The sequence below is a fragment of the Geotrypetes seraphini genome, chromosome 5 (assembly GCF_902459505.1).
Source record: "Geotrypetes seraphini chromosome 5, aGeoSer1.1, whole genome shotgun sequence".
Classification (NCBI taxonomy): domain Eukaryota; kingdom Metazoa; phylum Chordata; class Amphibia; order Gymnophiona; family Dermophiidae; genus Geotrypetes; species Geotrypetes seraphini.
This window is the reverse complement of record NC_047088.1, coordinates 142,133,619-142,161,520: the sequence shown is the minus strand read 5'-3', so window position 1 is coordinate 142,161,520 and position 27,902 is coordinate 142,133,619. Positions and strand designations below refer to the sequence as shown.

The 27,902-nt window shown below is 43.9% G+C and overlaps 1 protein-coding gene across 4 annotated transcripts in view; it reads left to right on the top strand.

Annotated features, from left to right (window-relative positions):
* Positions 1-27,600, top strand: part of METTL21A (methyltransferase like 21A) — a 91,799-nt gene extending 64,199 nt beyond the window's left edge. For all 4 annotated transcript variants that reach the window (XM_033945112.1, XM_033945111.1, XM_033945110.1 and 1 more), the window contains exons 3-4: positions 18,448-18,559; positions 21,416-27,600. In XM_033945112.1, the coding sequence (XP_033801003.1) occupies positions 18,448-18,559; positions 21,416-21,813 (510 nt within the window). In that variant the 3' untranslated portion in view covers positions 21,814-27,600. The remainder of the gene's footprint in view (positions 1-18,447; positions 18,560-21,415) is intronic.
* Positions 27,601-27,902: the final 302 nt, after the last annotated feature.

Sequence of the window (27,902 nt, the reverse complement as noted above, 5' to 3'; positions counted from 1 at the left end):
GCTTGGCCCAAAATTAGCTCAGCAACCCACCTCAATCCCACTGTCCTCTGGCTCCACTCTGCAGCTCAAATTCTCCAGCAAGGTCCTGGGCGTCATCATTGATTCTACACCGTCCTTCAATGACCACCTCAACTCCCTGGTAAAAAAAATGCTATTTCAGCCTACACATGCTGAGGAAAGTAAGATCATGTTTCCATCAAAAACATTTCGCCGTTCTCGTCCAATCTATCATCCTCTCCAGACTGGACTATTGCAATTCTATCTTCATATGCCTAACGAAGAAAAACTTTCACAGACTCCAACGGATTCAAAATGCCGCGGCCAAGCTCATCTTTGCAAAAAGTAAATTCGATCACGTCTCACCGCTCCTTTCCAAGCTCCACTGGCTTCCGATAATTTCCAGAGTCCATTTCAAATGCATCTGCCTAACTTTCAAGATCCTCCACGGCATCCTTCCTCCATTAATTCCACTTATTTGGAACTCCTCGAATCCTAATACCACCAGACCCACCCAAAAATCGAAATTATCATTAAAAGGCATCTCCCACCCAGGAAAACTGGGGACTTCCCTCCCCTTCAGACTCACCGAGCTCTGGAACAACCTTACCTCCCCTCTTCGGAACCTGAGTGCTCTCCAACCCTTCCATAAACATCTGAAAACCTGGCTTTTCTCAAGAATCTAACACCCCCTACTCATCTGTCATCCTAGCCCTGTAACATTCTTCTTTCCTCTGATCTTCATCTAGCCCTTCCTTGTAGTTCCTTCTCATTACAATTCCTGTAAACCGTGCCGAGCTCCACAACCATGGAGATAGTGCGGTATACAAACCTAAGGTTTAGTTTAGTTTAGTTTACCTGTGAAAAATGGATCTCTAGGTTCACCCTTATTTAGACGACTGGATGATCAGTGCTAGAGGACCTTGGCTGGATTGTCAGCTTCCGAAAAAGCAATCTGACACCCTTGCAGTCACTGGAATATCTGGGAGTCCTCTTCAACATGGCTGCAGGCCGCATCCATCTACCAGAGGCTTGCAGGCAGAAACTGTGTGTCCAGATTTCTACCCTTCTAAAGCAGTTGGCTCCTTTGGCATGGGACTCTCTTCAAGTGTTGGGATCCATGGTGCAATGTTGAATGTGGTTCCTTGGTGAGGGTGCACATTCGTCCTCTTCAGCATGCTTTGCTCTCTCACTGGGCTCCACACGGGGTACCTTACAGGCCTGTCTTCCTAGGATTCTACAAGCTCGAGCAAGCATGGACTGGTAGCTTCTCCCACAGTCACTCTGCTGGGTCATACTTCTGCAGGCTGCTTCCTGGATCATGATGATGACAGATGCCAGCTTTCAGGGAGCCCAATACAATCATTGTCCTGTTCAGGGGTGTTGGACTCCCTCTCAGAGAAAATGGTCAATCAACCAGTTGGAGCTCAGAGCCACCCGGCTAGCTCTGGTGTGATTGTAGAAGACTCTGGAAGGCCAAGTGGTCAGGGTCTTCTCTGACAATGTGACGGCAGTAGCTTACGTCAATTGCCAGGGAGGGACCAAGAGCACCCCTGTGGCTCAGGAAGCCTGCCTTCTTTTTCTTTGGGTAGAACTTCACCTCCAAGTGCTATCGGCAGCGCATGTGGTGGGAGCTGACAATGTTCAAGCAGACTTCCTCAGCAGACAGACTCTGGATCCGGGTGAGTGGGCACTGTTTGCAGCTGCATTCTGAGCCATAGTGTGGCACTGGGGTTGGCCCCATTTCGACCTCATGGCCACGGCAAGAAACAAGAAAGTGGATCGCTTCAGTCGAAGATCCAAGCCTGAAAGCAAGAGGCTTTCTAGTGCAGCCATGGCCTCAGGAGATTCTTTTTTTTTTTTTGTATTTAAATGTTTTTATTATTGAAAAATGTTCAAGAAAATGTACAAAGTATACACACCATGGAAAACAAGTAAAAGCAACTACAAGTACAATACAGATAATATTGTAGAGAAATCAGTTGTACCACAACACAATATCAAAAACAAAATCAAACATCTTCTTCTAATTTTCACCATCCCTTCCCCCTTCCATCCCATATTCCCCAGCCCAGTACACCCCACCATCCCCCCCCCTCCCCGTCCCCTTGCAGTAAGCAGACAGCAGAGTAACCAATACTAGGTAGTCTTCTAGAATTTGTCCAACAGGGTTTCCAACTTGTTCCAAGTGTGGAAGAAAACTACATATGCATAACGCCTCCTGGCTACTGCTAATTCCATCCTTCCCAACGATAGTAATCGGTTGACCCAAGTAGAATGAGAAGGGGCCTCAGCATTCTTCCAATGATTTGCAATGAGGCATTTGGCAGCCACTAACCCCCATCTAAGAAATTTAGTTTGCCATGCATGCTCCCTAATATTATACAATCCTAATAAGCAACTCAGAGGTGAAAACATCACACTCTCACCTAAGCACTCAGTTAAAGTAGCAATCACCGCTTTCCAGAAAGATGTGAGGACCCCACATTCCCACCAGATATGTAGAAAGGACCCCACTTGAGAGCCACACCTCCAACATTGAGCAGATGTTTGTGGGAACATTCTATGCAGGCGTTCCGGTGTATAGTACCACCTGGTAAGAACTTTATACGCATTTTCCTGAACCAAAGCACAGGAAGAAGCTTTATACACCTCCCTGCAGATAGCCTCCCAGTCTTTAGCAGTTAACCGGACATCCAAATCCCTCTCCCAATGTACCCGAAATAAATAGTTAGTAATTGAGCATCCCCTTCTATATTGGTACAATACAGAAAGTGTTTTAGGCACTCTCTGAAGTAATACCCACAAATTCTCCAACGTTTCCCCCTTAAGTGGCAGTCCTGTGTCCCAACCCTGAGCTTGCATAAAATGTCTGATTTGAAAATAGGCAAAGCAATCTCCATCTGGTAAGTCAAATTTCTGTTGAAGTAAACTAAAAGAAAGAATACCATTCGGCCCAACCAGATCTCTAAACACCCTTATCCCCTTTTGAGACCAACTGTGGAAAACCCGATTGTCGCTACCCGCAGGAAATAGGGTTTCAAATGTAATAGAGGCCAAGGAAGATACCACAGCCCCCCCGCCCAATTTAGATCGTATCTGGGTCCAAACCCTTGCTAGGTGTTGTACGAAAGGGTTAGATATGCTCTGTATCCATGCTCGCCGTGGGCCAGAAGTCCACAATCTGTATTTCAAAGGCTCCCTGCCACTATATCTCTGTTCCAATTGTATACCAGATTTGTGTTCTCCCAGTTCCCAATCCAGCACTAACTTCAATTGAGCTGCTTGATAGTACCACACCAGATTAGGTAACCCTCTGCCCCCCTCTTCCCGAGGCGCCCACAGTAAAGATTGGGATAATCGTGGGGATTTACGATGCCAGATAAAAGTACAGATATCTCTACTCAAACTCCTCAAGTCCCTAAGAGGAACCAATATAGGTAGAGTCTGAAATAGGAATAGTAATCTGGGGAGAACATTCATTTTAATTATTGCTATTCTGCCCCACCATGACAGCCATAGGCCATTCCACCGCTGTAAATCTGCCCGAGTACGTCTATAAATCGGCAAATAATTCAGCTCATATATTCGTCCTAGATCCGAGGGGATAAAAATACCCAAATATTTAATCCCACGACTAGCCCATCTAAAGGGAAAGATGCCTCGTAGCTCATCCTCTTCCCCTTGTGTCAAGGTCAAATTCAAAATTTCTGTTTTATTTAAATTAATTTTAAACCCCGAAATCTGTCCATAGGTATCAAACAGGTGCAATAGCTGGGGTATAGTTAGCTTGGGTTGTCCCACATATAGTAGGATATCGTCCGCAAACATAGCTATACGATGTTCCACCCCCTCATTGACAAATCCAACCAATGATAAGTGATGTCTAATGGCCAAAGCAAGTGGTTCAAGATATACTGCAAACAACAACGGAGAGAGTGGACATCCCTGCCGAGTTCCCCTAAAGATGGGAAAAAATTCAGTGTAAGATTGATTAATTCGCAAACAGGCTCTCGGTGAAGCATAAAGGGCCCAGACCCATCCTCCAAACAACCCTCCTAGTCCCATCCTTTCCATAACATCCCATAAATACCCCCAGATAACCCGGTCAAATGCCTTCTCGGCATCAACCGATATCAAAACCACCTTTTCCCTTCCATTGCCTGCCTCCCAAAGTAAATTAAGGGTTCTTCTTATATTATCGCTCACCTGTCTCCTTTGTATAAATCCCGCTTGGTCCTGGTGGATCAGGGAGGGCAGAACCTTCCCCAAGCGTAAAGCTAAGACCTTAGCCAAGATTTTTGCATCTAAATTTAGCAATGATATGGGCCGATAGGACCCACATAATGACGGATCTCTACCCGGTTTGGGTAATATGGTCACTCCAGCCTCTCCCATTGTAGACGGCAACTGACCCCCAGCAGAAATTCCATTAGCCACCCGAACTAAGAGAGGCCCCACCTGTTCCGAGAACTGTTTGTAATATCGACTAGTATACCCATCTAACCCTGGGGCTTTACCATTCTTCAATCCCCCAATCACCCCCAAGACGTCAGAGAGTTGTATGGGTTCCCTTAAGTACTCCTGGTCCTGCATTGATAGCTGGGGTATCTGCAACGAATCCAGAAATCCAGCCTGTGCTCCTACATCTGGGGGTCCCGGTTTTCCATACAGCCCCGAGTAAAAATGCAGAAATTCACAGTGGATAGCAGAGTCTGTGACATGTAGGTCACCCCCCCCCCACTTCCCCTTTAAAACTAGTAATAGTGGCCCTAGCTTGTTTAATACGGATATATCTGGCTAATTGAGCGCTTGCCTTATTACTATGTTCATAAATGTTAAGGCAAAATCTCTCGCGTATACGCTCCGTATCCTCCACCTGAAGCTGATATATTTCATCCCTGACTCTTTGCAGTTGGGTCAGAGTCCGGGGATCTCTCGTATTCTGGTGAGACAACTCCAACTGGGACAAACTCGTTCTCAGGTTAAGATTTTTAAATCTAGCCCCCCATTTGATAAGTTCTCCTCGAACTACAACTTTCATGGCATCCCACAAAATAGCATCTGATACCTCCCCCGTGTCATTCAGGTGTAAATAATCTTTCATTGTATTTTCCACCGCAGAAACCACCAGTGGGGAACTCAGCAGGGATTCGTTAAGCCTCCAATACGAACAACCCCCCAGGTCCAACATGCCTGTGCAAGACAACCACACCGGTGCATGGTCCGATACATGCATCGGTTCGATTTCTGCTGCTCGTAATCCCCCTGCCTGATTCCTATGAATCCACACCCCATCTATTCTAGTGTATGTATTCTGTGCGTGGGAATAAAAGGTATATGATCTCTGAGCCCCATGGAGTAGACGCCATCCATCTACTAGGCCAAGGGATCCCATCAGGTCTCGAAATGCTGCAGCTGATTTTCTCGTGGCTCTACGCCCTCCCCCTGAGTGATCTACCACAGGGTCTGGAGGTATATTGAAGTCTCCTCCCAAGTATACCGCCCCTTGTGTAAAAGAGTTCAATGCCCCTTTCAAATTGTGATAGTATACATCTTGGTTCACGTTAGGGCCATAGATGTTAATAATAGTCACAGGGCGGCCCTGGAGCACGCCCTTCACTGCTAAGCACCTGCCCTCTCTATCCCTCTAGACTTGTTCCACTTGTAAGCCCAGCCCCTTGCGTGCTAAAATGGCCAATCCTCCAGCCCTTTTCGTGGCCCCTTCCCCCTGATGGGTCCAGAGCATATCAAACTGTGGTCTTTGAAGCAAAGATACATCCCTAGGTCTCAAATGTGTTTCCTGCAAAAGGCAAATGTCCCACTTCATACGACGTAGGTCTCGAAAAACTATACTCCTTTTGCCCGGGCTGTTAAGCCCATTTACATTCCAGGAGCCTACAGTCAATTCTGGATCCTTTCCTATTAACCTCCCAATATCCGCCCTCTGCTGCCCGCTAGTCCCCTTACCGCCAATCCCCTCCCTCCCCCCTTCCCCCCTCCTATTAGCTGAGTCTCCAAGTTTCGAATCAGCCATATGAGGAAAATGAGTCACACCGAAAAGGCCCATAAATATCTCCATATATTGCATTCCTTTCCCATTCAACCCCCCATGCCCCCTACATACTCATGTTACCCACACTCAGTCATTCACTTCAATCAAACCTGTTAAAGTAGTTATCCACCATTATTTGCACTTATCCTTAGCACATAATCTGAATAACATCCCTTTCATATTGATTAAGCATAGAATCACTAGCCAACAAAATAACATAGGCAATAGCAGCTACATTCCTAATCTATATGAAAGTACAGTCCCTCTGGGGGACCTGATCAGGTAACCTATCAACAATAGTACCCCTTCTCAATCAAAACCCCCTCTCCAACCCATAAGTGTAATCACCCAACTTGTGTTGCACAGAAACAGGATCAATAGACCAGTGCAAGAACTCTTCCGTAATGAATAAGCAAATAATTTGCAACCAGCATAAGAACCAGAGCGTTGTCAGCTGCTGTCCATATTTGTAAAGTTCAGAGTTTCCTCCCAGGGTCCGAATCAGGTAGCTGAAGTAGATGGTAGGTTGACCACATTAGGCCGCCTGGATACATCCACTCCATTTTCAGTTGCCGTTCCCGGTGTGGCCCGATCTGGACAGTCATGTGGCAGTCGACATCCAAGGTCCTTTAACGCTATCCAAGCATCAGCCACAGAGTCCACCTTCCGATGAGTCCCATTGACAGTGAAATGTAGTCCAAAGGGGAAAAGCCATCTGTAGCGGTAGCCCTCAGCCCGCAATGTTTGAGTAACTTCCCTAAAGGATCTGCATTTCTGGAGTGTCGCAAGGGCCAAATCTTGATAGACCCCCACACGCAGACCCTGCCACACAAAGTCCGGACAACGTCTTGCAGCCTGCAAAACTTTTTCCTTCAATTGAAATTCACCAAAACAGGCTACAATGTCGCGATTACCCGATCCTTTCACCTGGCCAAGGCTTCGATGAGCCCTCGGTAAGTCAATCATCAATGGTGCCATCTGAGAATCATCAGCTAGCAAAGCTTTACAAAAGTCCAACACCACTTCCCTGGCATCTTTGTAACGTTCCAGGTCTGGTATCCCCTTAAATCGTAAGTTATTTCGCCTAGATCGATTCTCTAAGTCTTCAACCTGACGTTTTAATTCTTCCAAATGTACTGTTATAGAATCTATATTAACGGATCGTTCCTCTGTTAAAACCTCCACGTGGTTCAAGCGCTCTTCAGCGGTTAGGACTCTGCCGCTGAGCTCACCTACTTCCGCTCTAAGCTCCCCCAGCGCGGTCTTCACGTCGGTTCTCAGCCCCACCATTTCAGCTTTTAATTCTTTGAACCACGTCTCGATTTTACCTTCTATAGGTCGATCATCTGACAAGAGGCCTGGCCGAGAAGGCGCAGTTGAAGAGGACGTGATCGGCTCCGCCATTTTGTGTTGCACCGTCGGGGAGCCTGGAGCGTGCGAGCGGGTTTTTACGCTCGTTACGCCGGTAAAATGGAATTTCTCCTATTTTTTCCGGCTCGCCATACACTCAGCAAGCCCAGACTTCGAAAGAATAGTTCCCAATCCGCCGCTTGAAGCAATTATAAATCTTTTAATCTCGAGCCCCGGCAGAGCTCAAGGTTTAAGCGGCCATATTCTGTGATGACGTCACTTCCTCCCCGGCCTCAGGAGATTCTTATGTATGTCTTTCCTCCTTGGCCAATGATAGGCTGGGTCATTCGGCAAATTGCGGTCCATCTGGGCTGCGTCATTCTGGTGGCTCAAGATTGGCCTCGCAGACCATGGTATGCAGATATGATGTGTCTGTGCAGTGGTTGCAGCCTTTGGCCTGCTTACTCGGGGTCCGGTCTGCATGGAGAACCTGGGTCACTTTTCTCTTATGGCATGGCTCTTGAGCACGCAGCCTTAGAACACAAAGGATATTCTGCTGTGGTTATTAATACTCTTCTCAAGTCTAAAAAGTTGCCAATAGTTTCTGCTTACACTAAGGCGTTTAAGGCCTTCCAACACTGGTGTGCTCAGTACCAAGTGGACCCTTCTTCAGCTCTGATCTCAGTGATTCTTGCCTTTCTTCAGGCCTGAATATGGGCCTCACTGTGGCATCCCTTTGGGTTCAGGTTACTGGACTCTCTTGTTTTAGATCCTGACATCATCAGTCCTCGTTGGCATCTCATCCTGATGTCATTAGATTTCTGAAGGGAGCTCTTTGTGTCAGACTGCCTGTCAAGCAGCAGTTCCCTTCCTGGGACCTTAATACAGTGCTGTCTAGTCTTACCAAGACTCCTATTGAGCCCCTTCAAGATGCTTCTCTCCTGGACTTGATGCTCAAGACCATTTTTCTAGTTGCCATTACTTCAGTACGACATGTGGCAGAACTCTAGGCTTTTTTTTTTTTTTTGCAGAAAGCTATTCCTCTATATCTCGGAGACTGGGGTTTCCTTTCAGACGGTTCCTTCCTTCCTGCCCAAGGTGGTTTTGGCTTTCCATGTTAATCAGGAAGTGCGTTTGTTTGCCTGTCTTTCAGCCTACTGGTTCCAGGACACAAGATCGCCTGTTGAAGAAACTGGATGTGCGCAGAGTGCTTCTGCATTATCTGGAGGTCATCGATGAGTTTCGTCTCCGACTATTTGTTCATGCTGACTCATTCAGTTAAGTGGGGCACTCCCGCTTCCAAGGCCATGATTTCCAGATTGATCCGTAGGGCCATTTCATCAGCCTACATTCTTTCTGGGAAACAGTCCCCTATTTCCATCAAAGCTCATTCTACCAGGAGTGTGGCTTCTTCATGGGCCGAAGCTCGAGTTGTCTCCCCTGAGGAGATTTGCAGGGCGGCAACATTGTCTTCTCTTCACACATTTGCCAAGTTTTACAGAGTAGATGTGGCGGCAAGACAGGACTCTGCTTTTGGGTCTTCGTCCTTAAGGGTTGGCACTTCAAGCCCGCTCTAGTTTTTTGGGGACTGCTTTTGTACGTTTCATCTAGAAAGTCTCATCTATTGCATTGGAAAAAGAGATTATGTTCTTACCCAGGTAAGCTCTTTCCAGTAGATAGGTGAGACATTCTAGACTCCCGCCTAGTCTTTCCTGCACCTGCCTACTATTTCAGTCTGTTTATGCTTCTCCAAGCTGATTCTTGGATGCCTGTAAGCCCTTGGGGGCTGGGAAGAATTTGTATACATGTTTCCGTTTTATATGGGAGTAGTTTCTGAGCTCCTTTAAAGCCTTTGTTGGCAGTTAACATTACTGTTTGATTTAATTCTTGAGCAGAACAGTTTGTTTTTAAACCTGCTGCTACAGGTGCCTCTACTTCACGTGGACTGTGTGGCTCTCAGTGCTTGGATACTAACTGTAGATGGAGCTAAGGAACCCAGTGAAGTACAGCAGAGGCAAGAGGAAAAATCCAGAGTGGATTCCTTCTGCAGATGCACATGGCTATGGAGATATTACCCATCTGTCTAGAATGTCTCACCTATCTATTAGAAAATAGCTTACCAGGATAAATACATAAACTCTTTTTATCTTACATCTAATCAATCATCATGGGTGCCAGTTAACTGAGAGTCTACTGTACATCAGCATTAACAGCTAAAATATGTACAAAATAAACAAAACTGCATAAGACAAGAGTAAAACTTTGAGAAAACCCCTAAAACAGGATCAACAGGAAAAAAACATGTTGGGCCTTCAGTACTTTCTTGTATCCTTCAGTAATGAATTCTATAGTTGGGCACCATGCCCTAGCTCTTCTTGTCAATCTTGCTATATATCCATAGGAATGAGTAGCAAGTGCTGATCTAAGTCAGAGGTGGGCAATCTTTATACACATAGGGTCAGTACTATCCCTAGGAAGCTGTAACATTATGTTATGTCATAACTGGAAATGTATTGTATAGAGGGGCCTTAACCAAATATCAACCCTAAAATTATATACCAAATTAGATGAAGGGAAGATAACCCATTGAATATGTAGAATAATCAAATCATTAAAGCAAACACCATGCAGGTATAAAAATGAAAACCACTATAGTATCTGATATGAAATGAAAAATATAAATCAAAATATTATTTTAGGTATTCAAAAAATTACAATTGAATGATAATCCTAGTTGAGTATTTAAAGTGTTTGAGGAAAATTGTGGTGGACATAAGTTATACAGACTTCAATCTTTAGAACCTCCTATGATGTATACCATTCCAGGTTCCTATCTTGTATACCGTTGTAATCATTAGTTAAAATAGTTATTTTGCACATAATCATTTAACGGGTTGTAGTTAATATATGATTTAGGAATATATGATTTAGGAATATAACTTTTGTTTCATTTCTTTATATCGATAGTTATGTCTACTAAACCCATAAAAATAAACCAATTCACAAGTTTTTTAAGCACATGCACATTATGTACTCTATAATCTTAAGTTTACATATGTCATGCACTTTATAATTCTTAAGATCACATATTTATCAGATTGCAACTAAAAATAGAATTATATTTCAGTTTAGTTTTTTTACACACGTAGGCATCATTTATTATCTAGCATTCAAAAGTACCGTATTTGCCGGCGTATAAGACGACTGGGCGTATAAGACGACCCCCCAACTTTTACAGTTAAAATATAGAGTTTGTTATATACTCGCCATATAAGACTACCCCTTCTTCCGCACACCTTCTGCACAACAAATAAAACTTAAAAGAACATCAGAATTTATTTCAACAATTTTAATTAATTCACTAAAGCTGAATAGAACAATAAACCCATGGGAGCTGCCATGCTATTTGTTTTCTAAACTGTTAACTAAACTGAAACTGTCAATGATAGAAGGAAGATAACACATAGAGGGAGAGAGCAAGTGCCGGGCAAGTCCCTAGCAAGTTTGCTGGCATGACAGTTTCCCTTTAAAAGCCTTCAAAAGCCTCCTGTTCGCCCCCGCAACTTCCTTAAGGGCTAGACTCCACACACGGCCGCATGTGCGAGAGACGTAGTAAAGAGAAAAGGGGTGGGGCCAGAGCGCCGCTGCTTCCCGCTGCGCAGGATGAAGGAGATGGCACCCTTGTCACACTGATGTCCCGCCATGGCCCCGCTGATGTCCCGGCAGGTTTACTAGTACCATAAGCACCGTAAGGAGGTAAGGAAGGAGATGTTAGGGCATGTAAACAGTAGAGAGTTGCGCGGGGACAGAAATCCCACCTGTCCCCGCCAAAGTCCCACCCGTCCCCACCCGTCCCCGTGAGGAATCCCACCCGTCCCCGTGAGGATTCCCTCCGTCCCCACCCGTCCCCGCGAGGAATCCCCTCCGTCCCCACCCGTCCCCGCGAGGAATCCCCTCTGTCCCCGCCCGTCCCTATAAACTTCAGAAATAGTTATTTCATTTAATTATGCTACTGAATTAAAGGCTCTGGTAGAAACCCATTTACAAATAAGCAAAAAGACTTTATTAATTTGAAAATATTAATTGGGAAGAATACATACTTTGCAAATGGGTTTCTACCAGAGCCTCTAATGTTTATAAATTTTTATCAACACAACTAATATACTACTTTATCCTGAAGCAAAATAAAAAAAAAGAAATATAATTCTTTTCCTACCTTTGTTGCCTGGTTTCTGCTTTCCTCATGTTCTCATTCAATTCCTTCCATCCACTGTCTCTCTTCCTTCTGCATCTTCCATTTGCTCTGTTACTGTGCCTCTCCCTTTCTTCCCCCTTCCAAATTGGTCTGGCACCCATCTTCTTCTCTCCGCTCCCCCCATAGTCTGGCATCTGTCTTCTTCCCTGCCAGCGTCTTCTCCCTACTCTCTCTTCCCCATTTCCTTTCAGCGTCCTTCTCCCCCCATCTTCCCCATGTCCTGTCAGCGTCCTTCTCCCCCCTCTGTCTTCCACATGTGCTTTCAGTGTCCTTCTCCCCCCTCTGCTTCCCCATGTCCTTTCAGCGTCCTTCTCCCTCTCTGTCTTCCCCATGGCCTTTCAGCGTCCTTCTCCACCCCTTTGTATTCCCCATGTGCTTTCAGCGTCCTTCTCCCTCCTCTGTCTTCAAGTGCTTTCAGAGTCCTTCCCCCCCTGTCTTCCCCATGGCCTTTCAGCGTCCTTCTCCCCACTCCTTCTCTACCGCCCCAGATGCAGCACAGCCGGCCAGGTCCCCTTACTTTTGTGGCACTTCCCCGACCGACTGACAACAGCCCCGGTCCGACAAACCTCCCTGCCCTTAACCGCGAATCTAAATTACCTTATTACAGCTGCTGTAAGAAGATAATTTAGATTCGCGGCTACAGGCTTTGTTTAAGCCCTCCCTCCCCTCCGACGTCAGCGCTGACGTCGGGAAGACTTCCGTTCGGCTCTGTGCTGCAAGCAGAGAAGGTAGGGAGAAGAGCCGCGCGACTGAGTACATCCAGCCCCGCAGGAACCCCGCGACCCTAGGGGGCGTCCCCACGGGATCCCCGCGACCCTAGGGGGCGTCCCCACGGGATCCCCACGACCCTAGGGGGCGTCCCCACGGGATCCCCGTGACCCAAAGGGGGAACCCGCGGGATGCCCGCGGGTCCCGCGGGATTCCCGTCGTCCCCGTTCCCGTGCAGCTCTCTAGTAAACAGTACCCGGCGTATAAGACGACCCCCGACTTTGGGGAGGATTTTAAGGTACTGAAAAGTCATCTTATACGCCGGCAAATAGGTATTTAAGATTATTAATTCATTAAACTATATAATTACATTTCAATATTTTATATTATTATTCGATATTTAAAAGTATTCAAGATTAGTATTTCTAAAATTAAGTAATTATTATTATTGTATTAAATCAAAATAAATTATTGTAATCAATTAAAATAAATAAAGTTTAAATTTTTAGTGATAGGGGGTGGTGGATATAAATGATTACAACGTTATACAAGACAGGAACCTGGAATGGTATACATCATAGGAGGTTCTAAAGATTGAAGTCTGTATAACTTATGTCCACCACAATTTTCCTCAGACACTTTAAATACTCAACTAGGATTATCATTCAATTGTAATTTTTTGAATACCTAAAATAATATTTTGATTTATACTTTTCATTTCATATCAGATACTATAGTGGTTTTCATTTTTACACCTGCATGGTGTTTGCTTTAATGATTTGATTATTGTACATATTCAATGGCTTATCTTCCCTTCATCTAATTTGATAACTGGAAATGTACACAGCTCCATAAATCTTCTAAGAACATAAGAAATGCCTGCACCGGATCAGACCTAGGGTCCATCCAGTCCGGTAGTCCGCACACGCGGAGGCTCAGCCAGGCGTACCTGGGAGAATACCTTAATCATTTGTATCCCTCAATGTGTCCCGCAAGAAGATGAGCGTCCAATTTTACCTTAAATCCTAAAATGGTGGTTTCCTCCACCACATCCTCTGGGAGAGAGTTCCAGGTGTTCACCACCCGCTGTGCGAAGCAGAACTTTCTGACATTTGTCATGGCCTTGACCCCTCTCAGCTTCAGTCCATGACCTCTTGTCCGAGTCACATTTGACAAAGTGAATAACGCAGTTTATTGCTCTCCATCCTTTCCCCTTGTCGGTGAGCGAGCTTGCTCCATTTTATCGATTCCTTTTAATATTTTAAAAGTTTCTATTAGATCCCCTCTCAGTCTTCTCTTCTCAAGGGTGAATAATCCCAGATTTCTGAGATGTTCTTGGTAGCTCAAGTTCTCCATACCTTTTACTAGCTTCGTCGCTCGCCTCTGCACCCTCTCCAGCAGTGTTATATCCTTCTTCAGGTACGGAGACCAGTGTTGGACACAGTATTCCAAGTGTGGTCTGACCATTGCTCTATAAAGCGGCATTCTGACCTTTTTCGATCTACTCGTGATTCCCTTCTTTATCATGCCCAACATCCTGTTAGCCTTCTTCGCCGCCGCCGCACACTGAGTCGACGGCTTCAGATTCCTGTCTATCAGTACCCCCAGATCCTTTTCCTGTTCGCTCTTCCCCAATGTTATACCTAGCAGTTTATACTCATGCTCCTTGTTTTTCCTGCCCAGGTGCATCACTTTGCATTTTTCTACATTAAAACTCATCTGCCAATTTTCTGCCCATCTCTCAAGTTGGTTCAAATTTCTCTGGAGTTCCTCGTTGTCTTTTTGTGATCTGATTGCCCGGCAAAGCTTTGTGTCATCAGCAAACTTGGTGATGAGACTGGTCGTTTCTTCATCCAGGTCATTTACGAAGATATTGAATAAGATAGGCCCAAGAACCAAGCCCTGATAAATAAGTAAAAATATAATTAAAAATAATGGAAACAGAACTGCTAAAGTGGATATTCTGAAAGTATTTGAAAAATAGACTCTGGTTTATGGTTTTCTGGGTATACTTTCCATGATTTCATGGACCGCAGGTTGCCTACTCCTAATCTAAGTGAATGATTTTTTACAGAAGACTTTCTGTGACTTAAAACACATTTATTCAGGCTGGAACTGTGAAAAAAGATGGCACATTTTATATTGGAGCCCCCCAAATACAGTATTGTGTTAAGACAGTAAAGGGCTAGATTAAAAAGTGTTATCACATTGATGCTGGCTTTTACAAAGCTGTGGTAGAGGCTTCTACCATAGGCCGGTGAGGTAAATGCTCCAATGCTCATAGAATTCCTAGAGTGTCAGAGCATTTAGCACTCTGGGTCGCAGTAGAAACCTCTACCGCAGCTTATTAAAAGAGGGCCTTAAGAGTAACTGCACATAGAATCACAAAAAAATTTAAGTTAAAGCAGAAATAAAATAACAATGTGATATGAATTACTTCAACATTCAAGCCTTCACATCAAAGAAAAAATATATACATGTGCATGGATGGTGAGGAAGGAAGAGATTAGGGATTTGAAGAGGATATCAAAGAGCAAAGCAGCAAGAGCCAGAATCTTTCCAAGAGAAGAAGCAGTGTGTGGCACAGTGGTTGGAGCTACAGCCTCAGCACCCTGAGGTTGTGGGTTCAAACCCCACACTGCTCCTTGTGACCATGGGCAAGTCACTCAGTTCTCCATAGCCCCAGGTATGTTAGATAGATTGTGAGCCCACGGGGACAGATGGGGAAAATGCTTGAGTACCTGATTGTAAAACCGCTTAGATAACCTTGATAGGTGGTATATAAAAACCTAATAAATAATAATAAATATATAATAATTTCAAGATATGGAGAAAAGGTTGAGCTCAAAGTTTTGTATTTTGGGAAGGACTTAATATTTAAGAGTGACAAACATAGCCAAGAGCATCTGGTAGGCAAACCACAATAATAATTTTTATAGTGCTACTGGATGTACACAGCATTACACATTAGTGATAAGCTGTGTTCCATCTAAGCTGAGCACATGAGCAGTTGCTCATAAATTCTAGTAGTGTCGCTCACAGATTTTACATGATCGCTCACAAAAATGTTTGCAAATCTGAAAAATTGTTGGTTTTTAGAAACTGCTGTCGCACAAAAAAAAAATTTAGAACTTGTTGCTCACATGAGAAAAAATTTGCACATACCTGACCAATCTTTAGAGGGCAAACAAAAGAACACCTTACCTTAAGATATAGGCAAACAAACAAAAAAGGCAAAGGAGGTGTCTTTTCAACCAATGATTAATTCTTTATTCAAAGTAAAATAGTCCCAACAAGGATCCCTGTTTCGGCGTTTGATGAACACCTTCTTCAGGGGACACTTTGTGAGAAAACAGCAGTACTTCTGAGCATTGGTGATAAGTATTCAGGTTCAAGGTTTACAATCTAAGTGGATATGTGAGGCTAGGGGAGATAGTGATTTTGCACAACTCCAGTACCCTTGAACCTAATTCTCCTGTTCCCAAACCCAGGAATAAATTCTATCTTATTTCTTCATTCAAAAAACATCTATTTTAAATATTATTAGTAACTCATGTTTGGCTCAAACATATAAATGTTTTAAATGCAGAAAAAGCATCAATAGCTGTGAAAAACCTCATAGAGGATCATGTACGTATATGTGTATATACATGTATGCATATACATAAATATACTTAAAGGAGGAGGAAAAGCCTCAGACTCTACCCAGCCATTGCTTATTAGCATTCAAGTGGGCATAAATCAGAGCTGCCTCGTTGGCAAAAAACCTCCTTCTTTATCCATTTCTCCAAATTTATTTATCAAAATTTAATTTGTCAATAATTTAACTTTATCTCATTCACAACTCAAACAAACTACCCAATTTATATTGTGTATATATTTTTTTCGTTTTTCTATTTAATTTTACAATTATTTAACATTGTGTTATGAGTCAAACTTATCTGCCTGTGAGCACGGAGTTTATGTGCCGAACATAGCCTTGATGCCCTGACTCAGCTTAGCGAAATGCTGGCTGGCCACTGTTGACTTAGGCTAAGCAGATTTGCCGTCTAACAGAAGTGTGAAGTTGAGTAACCAGGAGGCGTTCGGGGGAAAAGAAGTGGTTTGAAGTCAGAGGAGCAACATAGAAAGATAAGTATTATAAATGACTCCTTTATAACATTTCTAACAGGCACGGACCCATACGTAGTTCTGATACACTAGCGGGAAGCGATTTTATGGTTGCTCCCGAACACAGTTGTTAGGTAGTAGTTTTCTCTGTTTGGCTCGTAACACAATGTTAAATTGTTGTAAAATTAAATAGAAAAAAATATATATATACAGATCCAGCTTCAGCCCCCATCTGCCTTCCACTCAGCCCCCAGAACAGTCCATAGCAGCAGAATCCCACCCACAAGTCCTGAGCTCCCCTAAGCAGTAGAATCCTCCCCTGTGGGTCCAGCTGCCCCACCCCATGCAAGTCGGTATCTAAACGTTCCTCAACTCCCCTCTCTGCCCGTGCCTATTTTACCTTTAACCTCAGCCACTACGGAGAACAATCTTCAGTGACCTGTACCAAAGTCTTCCCTCTGCCGAGTCCCTCACTGATGTAACTTCTGGTTTTGCGAAACATATCAGAGAGGACTTGACAGAAGGAATGCCTCAGTGCAGGCCTTTGAAGATTGTTCTCTGTGGCGGCTGAGACTAAAGGAGACCAGACTTGAACACAATACTTCAGGTAAGGTCGCACCATGGAGTGATACAGGGACATTATAACATTCTTAGTCTTGTTAACCATCCCTTTGTTAATAATTACTAGCATCCTGTTTTATTTTTTTGGCTGTTGCTGCACATTGGATAGAAGGTTTCATCATATTGTCAACAATGACACCCAGATCCTTTTCTTGGGTGCTAATCCCAAGGTAGACCCTAGCATCCAGTAACTGTGATGTGGATTATTCTTCCCAATGTGCATCACTTTTCATTTGTCCACATTAAATTTCATCTGTCACTTGGATGCCCAGTCTTCCAATTTCCTAAGGTCTGCCTGCAATTTTTCACAATATGCATGCATTTTAACAACTTTGAACAGTTTAGTGTTATCAGCAAATGTAATCACCTCACTGGCCATTCCAATTTCCAGATCATTTATAAATAAGTTAAATAGCACCAGTCCCAGTACAGAACCCTGTGGCACTCCACTGTTTACTCTCCTCCATTGAGAAAAATGACCATTTAACCCTACTCTCTGTTTTCTACCTGATAACCAGTTCCTAACCCACAACTGAACTTTGCCACCTATCCCATGACACTTTAATTTTCTCATGAGCCTCTCATAGGGAACTCTGATAATCTGTGTGTAACTTACACATCTGCAAGTAATTTAACATAGAAACTGTTAGTATTGTAGTGTATAAGCAGCAGAAAGTTATTGTTAAGTTATACACTACATAACAACTCCCAATAGCTAGGCTTAGATTCTAGGGTCTAAAATTGAAGGGCTTATTTCCAAAACCTACTAAGGAGCATGTTCTGCAAATGGCGCCATGATCAGAAGCCACTCCCAAATGTGTCGCTGTTTACATTTCAATCACACAATGGCACAGTTTGCAGAATCACGGCTTAACGTGTAAGATAGGCGCCAGTAATGTAGGCCTTTAAACCCCTGCCCTAGAATTCCAGCATCTATCTTACATGTGACTTGTATCTACAGAGGCGCCTACAGTCACTTCTTGTGTTAACCATGCCTACTGTGACCTTAAGCGACACAAGGTGTCTCCATAGTCGTGTTAATGACACCATTTTTGAAGGCGCCTACTTTTTTTAAAATGCTGTTTTGTTTCTAGCTGACAGAGTCAATTACTGTGCCGATTGAACCAAGTAACACAATTAAGTTTGGTGGCAGTAGGGCACCTACCACTATCTAAATAATGGTGCTATTTAGAGAATTTGTTCCTAAGTCCATATTATTTGCATTGAACCTAAAGAGTTTTAGAAATAAACAATTACACACCCATGACTTTTGAGGATCTTTACATTGCAGAGTGATAGGCTGGCTCTGATGTGTCTGAAATGAAATCTGTGTTCTTATCATTTATCTCAGGCTGTTGTTCTTTGTACCTACCTGGAGATGGGGGCAGTTAATCTGCAAGGGCGTTCAGTGATTGAGCTGGGAGCTGGGACAGGACTAGTGGGAATTGTGGCTGCTTTATTAGGTAAGTCTGGCTGCTAAACACATTTTTAATTTTTCTACATCTGGTACATTTCCTTTTTTCTGTACATCTGTTCCTACAGTAATGTTCCCTGCAAGATTTTTTTGAGCTTTTTATAGGATATTTTCTAAAAGGGTCTGCAAAATAGCTATAGATGTCTTTAATTCAATTAACTTAATATAGTCATGTGAAAAAATTAGAACACCCCATGAAATATTCAGTTCTTTCTTATAAAATGTTCACATATCGATGTCAAATATTTTTATTTATTTATTTATCTCTGGAAAAGAAAGTGATGTAATTACAGGTAAACAACAAAAATTTTCCTTGATTTGCTCATAAAACAAAAGATATCCACAAAAATGTATATTCTAACTGAGGAATAAATTAGGACACCCTGCACCCTAATAGTACCCCCTTTAGCTGAAATAACTGCAGTGAGAATCTTCTTGTAGCCATCTACCAGTCTCTGAAATCAGTCTGAGGAAAGTTTGGCCCACTCCTCAGTGCAGAATTCTTTCAGCTGTGAGATGTTTGAGGGGTTTCTTGCATGCACAGCACGTTTCAAATCACCCCACAGCATCTCAATGGGATTAAGATCAGGCCTGTGACTCAGCCACTCCACGACTCTCCATTTCTTAGTTTTCAGCCAGTTCTTGGTGGATTTACTGGTATGTTTTGGGTCATTGTCATGTTGCAGGGTTCAGTTCCACTTCAACTTTACTTTTCTTACAGATGGTCTCACTAAACTAAACTAAACTAAACCTTAAGTTTATATACTGCATCCTCTCCATGGAAGTGGAGCTCGGCATGGTTTACAAGAACTTAAAATATAAGAAGAGAAAGGAAAAGGTTTACATGAGCTTATATATAGAATGGAAGAGTAAGGGGGAAAATAGAATTACATGTTAGAGAAGAGCCAAGTTTTCAGTTGCTTGCGGAATAGTTGGAGAGAGCCCAGGTTCCGCAACGGGCTAGTAAGGTCGTTCCAGAGACCTGTGATTTTGAAGAGAAGAGATTTTCCCAGTTTACCTGCATAGAGAGGGGATGGATAGTTTATATCTTTGGGCGAATCTGGTGGAGTCAGGACTCAAGGAGTTAAATGATAGTGGGATTAGGGGAGGAAGGATGCCGTGAATGATCTTAAAAGCCAGGCAGGAGCATTTGAAATGGATTCTGGAAATCACTAAGAGCCAGTGAAGATTGGACAGGAGTGGGGAGACATGGTCCTATTTGCGTTTTGCAAAGATCAACTTGGCTGCAGTATTCTGGATAAGCTGGAGTCTTTGAAGACTTTTTTTGTTAGGCATAAGTAAATGGCATTGCAGTAGTCAAGTTTGGAGAGGATGATGGATTGGACGAGGATGACAAAATGTTTTTGGCAAAAGTAGGATCTTATTTTCCTCAGCATGTGGAGGCTGAAAAAGCATGATTTTGCCAAGGAGTTGAGGTGGTCGTTGAGGGAGAGAGAAGAATCAATAGTGATGCCAAGGACCTTGCTTGAGAACTCAAGGTGCAGAGCAGCGCCTGTGGGTAGTGCGAAGATGGTGGGCAGATGTTCTAACTTTGGGCTGAGCCAGAGTAATTTTGTTTTTGATTCATTTAGTTTCATCTGTACCGAGAGGGACCAGGAGTGGAGTCTCATTATGCAAGATGTAATGTTCTCGTGGAGGTTGGTGAGGTTCTGGTCTGTTTCAAGGACAAGGATGTCATCAGCGTATGTGTAGATTGTTTCAAGGGGGGAAAGTTGGAGGAACTTCAGGGAGGACATGTAGATGTTAAAGAGAATAGGGGATAGGGGTGATCCCTGAGGGACACCGCAAGATGGTGTCCAAGGTACGGACATGGTGCCATTTGTGTTGACAGTGTAGGAGCGAGAGCGAAGGAAGTTTGAGAACCACTTTAGGACGGTGGAGTCAATTCCTATCTCAGAAAGTTGATAAAATAGTGTCGTGGTGGACGACATCGAAAGCTGCAGAGAGATCGAATTGTAAAAGAACAGCGAATTTGTTACGAGAATGTAGTTGTTGAATCTTTGAAATTAGGGAAACTAGGAGGGACTCAGTGCTGAAGCTGGGTCTGAAGCTGTGTTGGTAGGAGAATGGAGAATCTTTCTAGGTATGAAGAGAGCTGGGTAGCGACTATGGCCTCTAGCAGTTTAGTTAGGAGAAGGATATTTGCTATGAAAGGTTAACGCCTGCATTTTATCCTATGCACACGTTAGTGCATGTGTGGATTTGTATACTTTGGGTTAATTATGTTAAAGCTTACAGTCCTGAAATAATGATAACAAATCAGTAAAAACCACCTTTTTATATATAACATCGTAGGGACGTCTATCTGGCATCTATGTGCAGTTTTTGAGAACGCGTGCCTAATAGACGCCTAAGATACGCTTCAGCACGCGATAAAAAAAGTTTTAATGTGTGCTGAAGCGGCATGATTTAGGCACGGTTTAGGCGCCATTAGTGTGTGGTAAAGGTTAACACATGCATGTTATCCTATGCACAAGTTAGTAGTTAGCGCATGCATGGATTTAGCGCACTTTGTAAAACTCACCAATTGACTGTTTTCTCAGAAAATCTTCTATAACCAAACCCTTCTGAAGGGGAAAAAAGTGTGAAACATGTTAGTATTGTGAAAATGTAGATAATTCTTCACAACTCCGTCTAAGTCCCAATTAACGCTTGTTAAGACCCTGAAATTGGACGCCTAAAGCACGCCTAAAGTTAGGCGCACTTTACAGAATCTATGCCTTAGTGACAAATACTGAAATTCTTAACTGCAGGTTGTTGCCTTATTATCTGAACTATAGAACTGTTCTACGTTTCATACCTAGTTTATTCTTGTTCCACACAGGTGCTCATGTGACTATCACCGACAGACAGGTGGCACTGGAATTTCTAGAGTCAAATATTCAAGCTAACTTACCCACTACTCTGCAGCACAAAGTTGTTGTGAAAGAGCTGACCTGGGGCCACAACTTAGGAAACTTCTCTCCTGATGCATTTGACTTGATTGTGGGGTCAGATATAATTTATCTGGAGGAAACCTTCCTAGATTTGCTGCAAACATTGGAGCACTTGTCTTTGGAACAAACATTGATTCTGCTGTCCTGTCGCATTCGTTATGCTCGGGACTGGGACTTCCTGAAAATGCTAAAGGCACGTTTCACTGTTGTTGAAGTCCACTATGATCCTAACACAGATGTACATATATTCCAGGCACAGAAGATTACATTGAAGGAAGAACTTTGAGCATCAATATGAGTTTATGTAATTACAAATGGAAGTGTTTATCTTTACTTACCTTGATGAAGACATCCAAGAATTCATTCAATATACATATGCAGTCCTGGCTGTATTAATGATTAATGGCTAAGAAACCTAAGTATAGGGGCTCATTTTCAAAGCACATAGACATAAAAAGTACCATGGTACTTTGTGTGTCCAAATGCTTTGAAAATGAGCCCCATAATATTTTACTGTTATAATGTAATGCTGTTCCTATTTGCTACCACTGTTCAAGGTTTGCACCCCCTCATCTGCTTTTTTCTCCTTTTCTGTTTTTTTAGGCTTTTATTTTCTCATTGTGCCAAATGTTTAGAATTAGAGGTTTTTTTCAGTTAGTTCAGTACAAGCAGTTGACATGCCAGGTTGCAAATCCTCAAGGTGCTGCAGTTCAAAATTCTAGGTAAAAAGCACACTTGAGAAGTAATATCAAACCAACCTTTATCCCAGGACAAGCAGGCAGCATATTCTCACATGTGGGTGATATCATCCACGGAGCCCCAGTACGGACAGCTATAAAAGTGCATGGCCACTTTAAGAACTTAAGAAAGTTTGTGAACTGCCCACACCGCGCATGCCTTCCTGTCTGACGCAGGCTTGCGGCTCCTCAGTTCTTAGTTTTCCGTAGAGCTAAGAAGTGTTTCTGAACGTTGTTGATTTTTTTGCCATTGCCTTCCCGCTCTTGTGGGTTTTTTTTATATTTATGTTTTATTTATTGTAACTTTTTGTCCTTGGGAGTTTCTGCTGCTGAGACCCTTATTTTTTTTCCTCAGCCATCGCTTTGGCTGGCACAGTCTTTTGACCTTTTTATTTTTTTCAGACAGCTAAATGGGGGCAAAAAAAAATAAAATTATATTATATTTATTAAAAGAGAGAGACTGCTAAAAGTGCCCACAGTCTACTTTTCTTCCTTTTCCCCAGAACGTCGGGTGGAACTTCTGCATGGTTTGCTATTCTGCAGTTCGATAATCATCTGGAAACAAACAGGAAAGATTGTTCGGTACTGGCATGGACATCGATCAAAATCTTCATCATTGAAGACATTGACACTGATGTCGGGACATCACTCTGTCTGATAAGCCAGTTTAGAGGCACCATCTTCCAAATTGCCGTCGCAGGTCAATTTGCATCAAGTCTCTTGATACTGACCAAGCAACGACGACCATCCACCAGCTTGTCTCAACCTCGAGGTGTGCACCCTCAGTACAGTCACCCTCTTAGGAGCATGTGGTAACACCGATGGTACTGGCATACATGCCAAAGGTACCGGTGGTTTTTTCTTCTGGATACATCTACATTGTTTAATCCAGTATTTACTCGGTACTGGTCTATCCTCAGTACATGGCTTCCAGGTCCTGTGGTACTACTGCTGGTTTCTCTGGACCAACATCGGTCTACACCGGTACCAAGAGAAAACATCCTACTTCGCATCATATTTTTTTCAAGTCATTGGACCGGTACCGGACTTGACAGCATCACATTTCTTCACCGAAGCCCTTGACCTTTCAGTCTGATTCAATTGAGGGCTTTTCTGAGTATACAACAGAGTCTCCATTCAACTGTCTACCAACGGTTAAATCTTCCACTGAAAGAGTATAGTTCTTATGCAGTTGGGGAAAAGAGCTGTCACTCGAGCTAGAAGCTGATTCTACCTACATTGCTGAATACTTCCAGCACTTAGATTATGATCAATCTCTTCAAGAACTTCTCTGCCTCTCCTTCAACGACTGAATCCTGGCTCCAACTGTATTATTCCCATTGGGAACTGATAACCATGTTCCTCTAGGTTCTACAGGTCGTTCGAGAGGGTTACTTTTTCATAAGGCTTATGAAATGCCTCTCATCATTATGGGATCTTCCAGGGATTTTCCTCTATATTCAACTATCAGCCACTAGTTGTAGAGGTAACCCCCCCCAAAAAAAAAAAACCAACTATATGCCTCAGTGCCACCAGCGAGTGAGGGCTGCACTATGGACTCATTTGGATTTTGCCTTCTTTCGATGGATACTTTTCTTCTCGAAATCTACAGGAATCTCATCAAATATCTTGATCTCTTCCCCTACCTAGAATATATTGGACTTGAGACTTATTTATGGTCTGCAGGGGAGTCTAACATGGGTGTAGAGTCTGTAAAGTTAGATTCCTCCACATGGTATGGCTGTTCAGGATTCCAAATGAAAATTGGTTAACACTCTAGTTCTGGGGGAAATGTTTTAAATAAAAAGGCTTTGAATAATGGACATCAGTATGAGCCCTTCAGATTGCGCATGAGGAATTATTGGCTCAGGCAGTAACTCACTGGTGACTAGCACCAGACCTAAGTCTAAATAAGAACCGATGTAATGGTTTGATTCTCACACTCCTTGGTGGATGGTGCCGACGGCTTCAATAATATTCTGTCGCCCCTACAAATATATATTTTCTAGCAATCTCCGCTCCTGAAGAAGGCAGCGAAATGGAGCTCTGTTGAGTAGTGATATTGATTTCTACAGGCAACATATACTTCTAACAAAGATTGAGCTAAGTATTTGTGTGCAAGCAGTTTTGGATGAAATTCTACATACAACACTTTGAATTGCCATAAAGAATATGAACTTTTAACAGAATAACTTGTATGAATTTTATGAACCATATTTATGAACTATATTTGTTTATCGATTTATTGAACCTAGATTTTTTACTTCACTATCCATCAATTTTGATATGAACTGTTTTCTATTTTTATGAATTACATAGAAGTAGGGTATAGTTTATGATACTGTTTCAATTTAGAATTTTTTCCACTGTTTGCACTCGCACTTTAAACTTTAGGCTTTTTTAAAAGTTTTTATAAGATGCATTTTCAGCACTTTAAGGACTTCTAGCACTTTCACTATCACGTTTTGGGAGATCATTCATTTTTTGCTTTAGTATTTTTTCTCATATATCTTTTGAGTTTCTTCAATTTTTCTCCTGGAGTAAATGTTTACAAGTGATTTAAAGTACACATTTTTTGATTATACACAAAATAGGACAACATGATGTATGAGACAGTTCTTATTTAGACTTAGGTCTGGTGCTAGTCACCAATGAGTTACTGCCTGAGACAATAATTCCTTGTGCGCAATCTGAAGGGCTCATACTGAGGTCCATTATTCAAAGTCTTTTTATTTAAAGGCAGTTGCAAGGGAGGCCTTAGCCTTCTGGCCCCCTTCAAGAACCGGACAGCATCCGGGTGAGAAGCCAGAGAACCCCTGAATGAAGAGGGACCTAAACAGGAGAGTCCCGTAATCCAAACACATAGAGAAGAAACCACTAGACTCTTCCTGAGGCCAGCCTGCAGGAAGTCCAGAACATGAGCCACCAACGGTACCAAAGGGTCCACCTGAATCCCCGCACACCAAGCCTGAAAACACCTCCAGGCTTTCGCATAGGCTGATACAGTCGATTTCCGCTTGTTCTGCAGGAGTGTGGCGATAACTGCAGAGGAATAACCCCTGGCCGTCAAGGCTGCACGCTCAAGTGGTCAGGCCGTAAGACCAAAGCGGTCCGGATCTTGAAGTGCAATCGGCCCCTGTGTGAGCAACCTCTGATGGCAAAGAAGACACAGTCCCCTCTCCGAGGACAACCTCACAAGGTCTGCATACCAAGGTTTTCTGGGCCAGTCCAGAGCCACAAGGATCACTGGACCCCTGTGAGAGGACACCAGCGCATCACTCACCCTATCATAGTCCACAGGGGAAAGACGTACAGAAGTTCTTTTGGGTCAAGATTGAACCTCCAGTCATCAGCTGAAAAATCTGTCAGCCTTCCTGTTCTGAGAAGATGCCATTAGATCGAAGGTAGGATGAACCCAGTGGCACACTATGGTCTCGAACGCCAGCCCAGACAGGGACCATTCTCTCTGGTCCAGAGTCTGACGACTGAGAAAGTTGTCTACGCTGGCCACATGAGCCACGGACAAGGCCAACAGATGTTGTTCCGCCCCAGCAAATAGTAAGCGAGCCTCCAAGCCCAGCAGGGGACTCCTTGTATCCCCCTTAACGGTTGACATAGGTAACAGCCGTCACATTATCTGAGAACACACAGACAGCCTTCTGGTGGAGATACCCTTAAAATCTCAGTAGAGCTAACCAGATCGTTTGCAGCTCCAGTCGATTGATGGATCATCTGCTCTCCTGCGCCGTCCAGTGGCCCTGGACCGGGACCAACATGCAAATTACACCCCAGCCAGAGAGACTCGCATCCATGGTTAGGATCACCCAGTCCAAGACCCTGCAGAGGGAGCCCTTTGTTCAGAGTGACCGGGTTCAACCACCACAACGTACTGCTGCTTCACCTCCCAGTGCATCTCTCTGGGGATTCCACCATATCAGAAGTGAAAACTGAAGAGGACGCAAGCGAGCTCTCGCCCACAGAATCACATCTATGGTTGCCACCATGAGACACAATACCTGTAGGTACTGCCAGGCTGTCAGGGCCGAAACTGCTAACATGTGCCGAATCGCACTCCTGAGTTTGAGTTTTCTGGATTCTGGAAGAAATACCCGGTTCAGACCCACGTGGAACCGGATTTCAAGGTACTCCAAGTCCTGGGTTGGCTCGAGGCGAATCTTCTTCAGATTGATCACCCATCTGAGACGTTCCAGCAGACACCACTTGGCGAACCGCCAAGCGGCCTAGCGCCGAGAGAGCTCTGATCAGCCAGTCAAGGTATGGATTGCAGATGGGCAGCCACCACCACCATGATCTGGGTAAAAGACTGAAAGGGACCGCCACAAACTGGAAATGCCTCCTGAGAACATGAAACCTCAGGAACCTCCAATGATCTGAGAATATCAGGTTGTGGAGATACGCTTCTGTGAGATCCAAGGAAGCCAAAAACTCCCAGGGTGCCACTGCTGCTATGACAGAACACACCATTTCCATCCGGAAATGCGGAACTCACAAGAATGCGTTCACTGCTTTCAGGTCCAGAATTGGTCTGCAATCTTCGGAGTCTTTCTTTGGCATGAAGAAGTAAATCGAGTATCTCCCGGAGCCCAAGTTGTCCCTTGGGACCGGCTCTAAGGCCGCAAGATCCAGTAACCAGCGCACGTAGCGCACACCTTGCTGGCCCTGTCTGGATTTCCCTCGGGAGAAGACAGGAAGAAGTCCGCTGGTGGCCAGAAGAACTGCAGTCGAAGACCATCCCTGTAGCCATTCTGGAAGGAAGACCAAAAGCCACCCCCCGATTCGGGGGGGGCCTCGCCAGACACCTTGCATCATAATTTTCTCTTGGAAGGGACAGAAGATCGAGAGTTGGAAGGCTGTTGGAAGGCTATTGGCGCACTGCACCTCCAAATCGAGGTCTGTAGGATGCTCTGAAACGCTATCCTGCCGCAGGGGGTCCGGCGTACTGTGAGGTTCTCTGGAAGGGACAAAAATTTGGCTGTCCCATCCCCCTGGTCGGATGAGGTCTACAGCTAGGAAGTGCCTAAGGCTTACGGTCCTGCACACATGCCATCAGGTCATCCTAACCCTGGGCAAACAACAGCAAACCTTTAAAAGGCAATTTACTCAGCGTAGCCTTAGATGAAGAATCACCCGACCACTGGCGAATCTATAACATTCTCCTAGCAGAAACTGAATAAGCTCCTAGCTTAGCAAAAACTTTCAAAATATCATAGAGTGCATCTGCCAAATTCACTCCAGAAACCAGGAAGTCGTGATCCCGAAGGACAACCTCCTCAGGATTCTGATGAAGTTTAGAATGACATGCCCGGGCCACAAAGGAAGTGGCCGCTGCAGTGCGCACTCCCATCGCAGCGGAATCAAAAAGACGCTTCATGACAAAATCTAGTCTTCAGTCCTGGACATCCTTCAGGACAACCCCTCCATCTGAGGGCAAAGAGGTATATTTAGTGACCTTAGCCACCGCCGAATCCACCCTCGGCAGGACTAGGCGCTTGGAAAATTCTGATGCTATTGTGTACAATTTAGCCATGGCCCTAGCGCACTTCATGGGACCTTCTGGGGCCTCACAAACCTCCAAGAGCATTTCCACCAGATCTGCGTGATCTGGAAATGCAGTGGA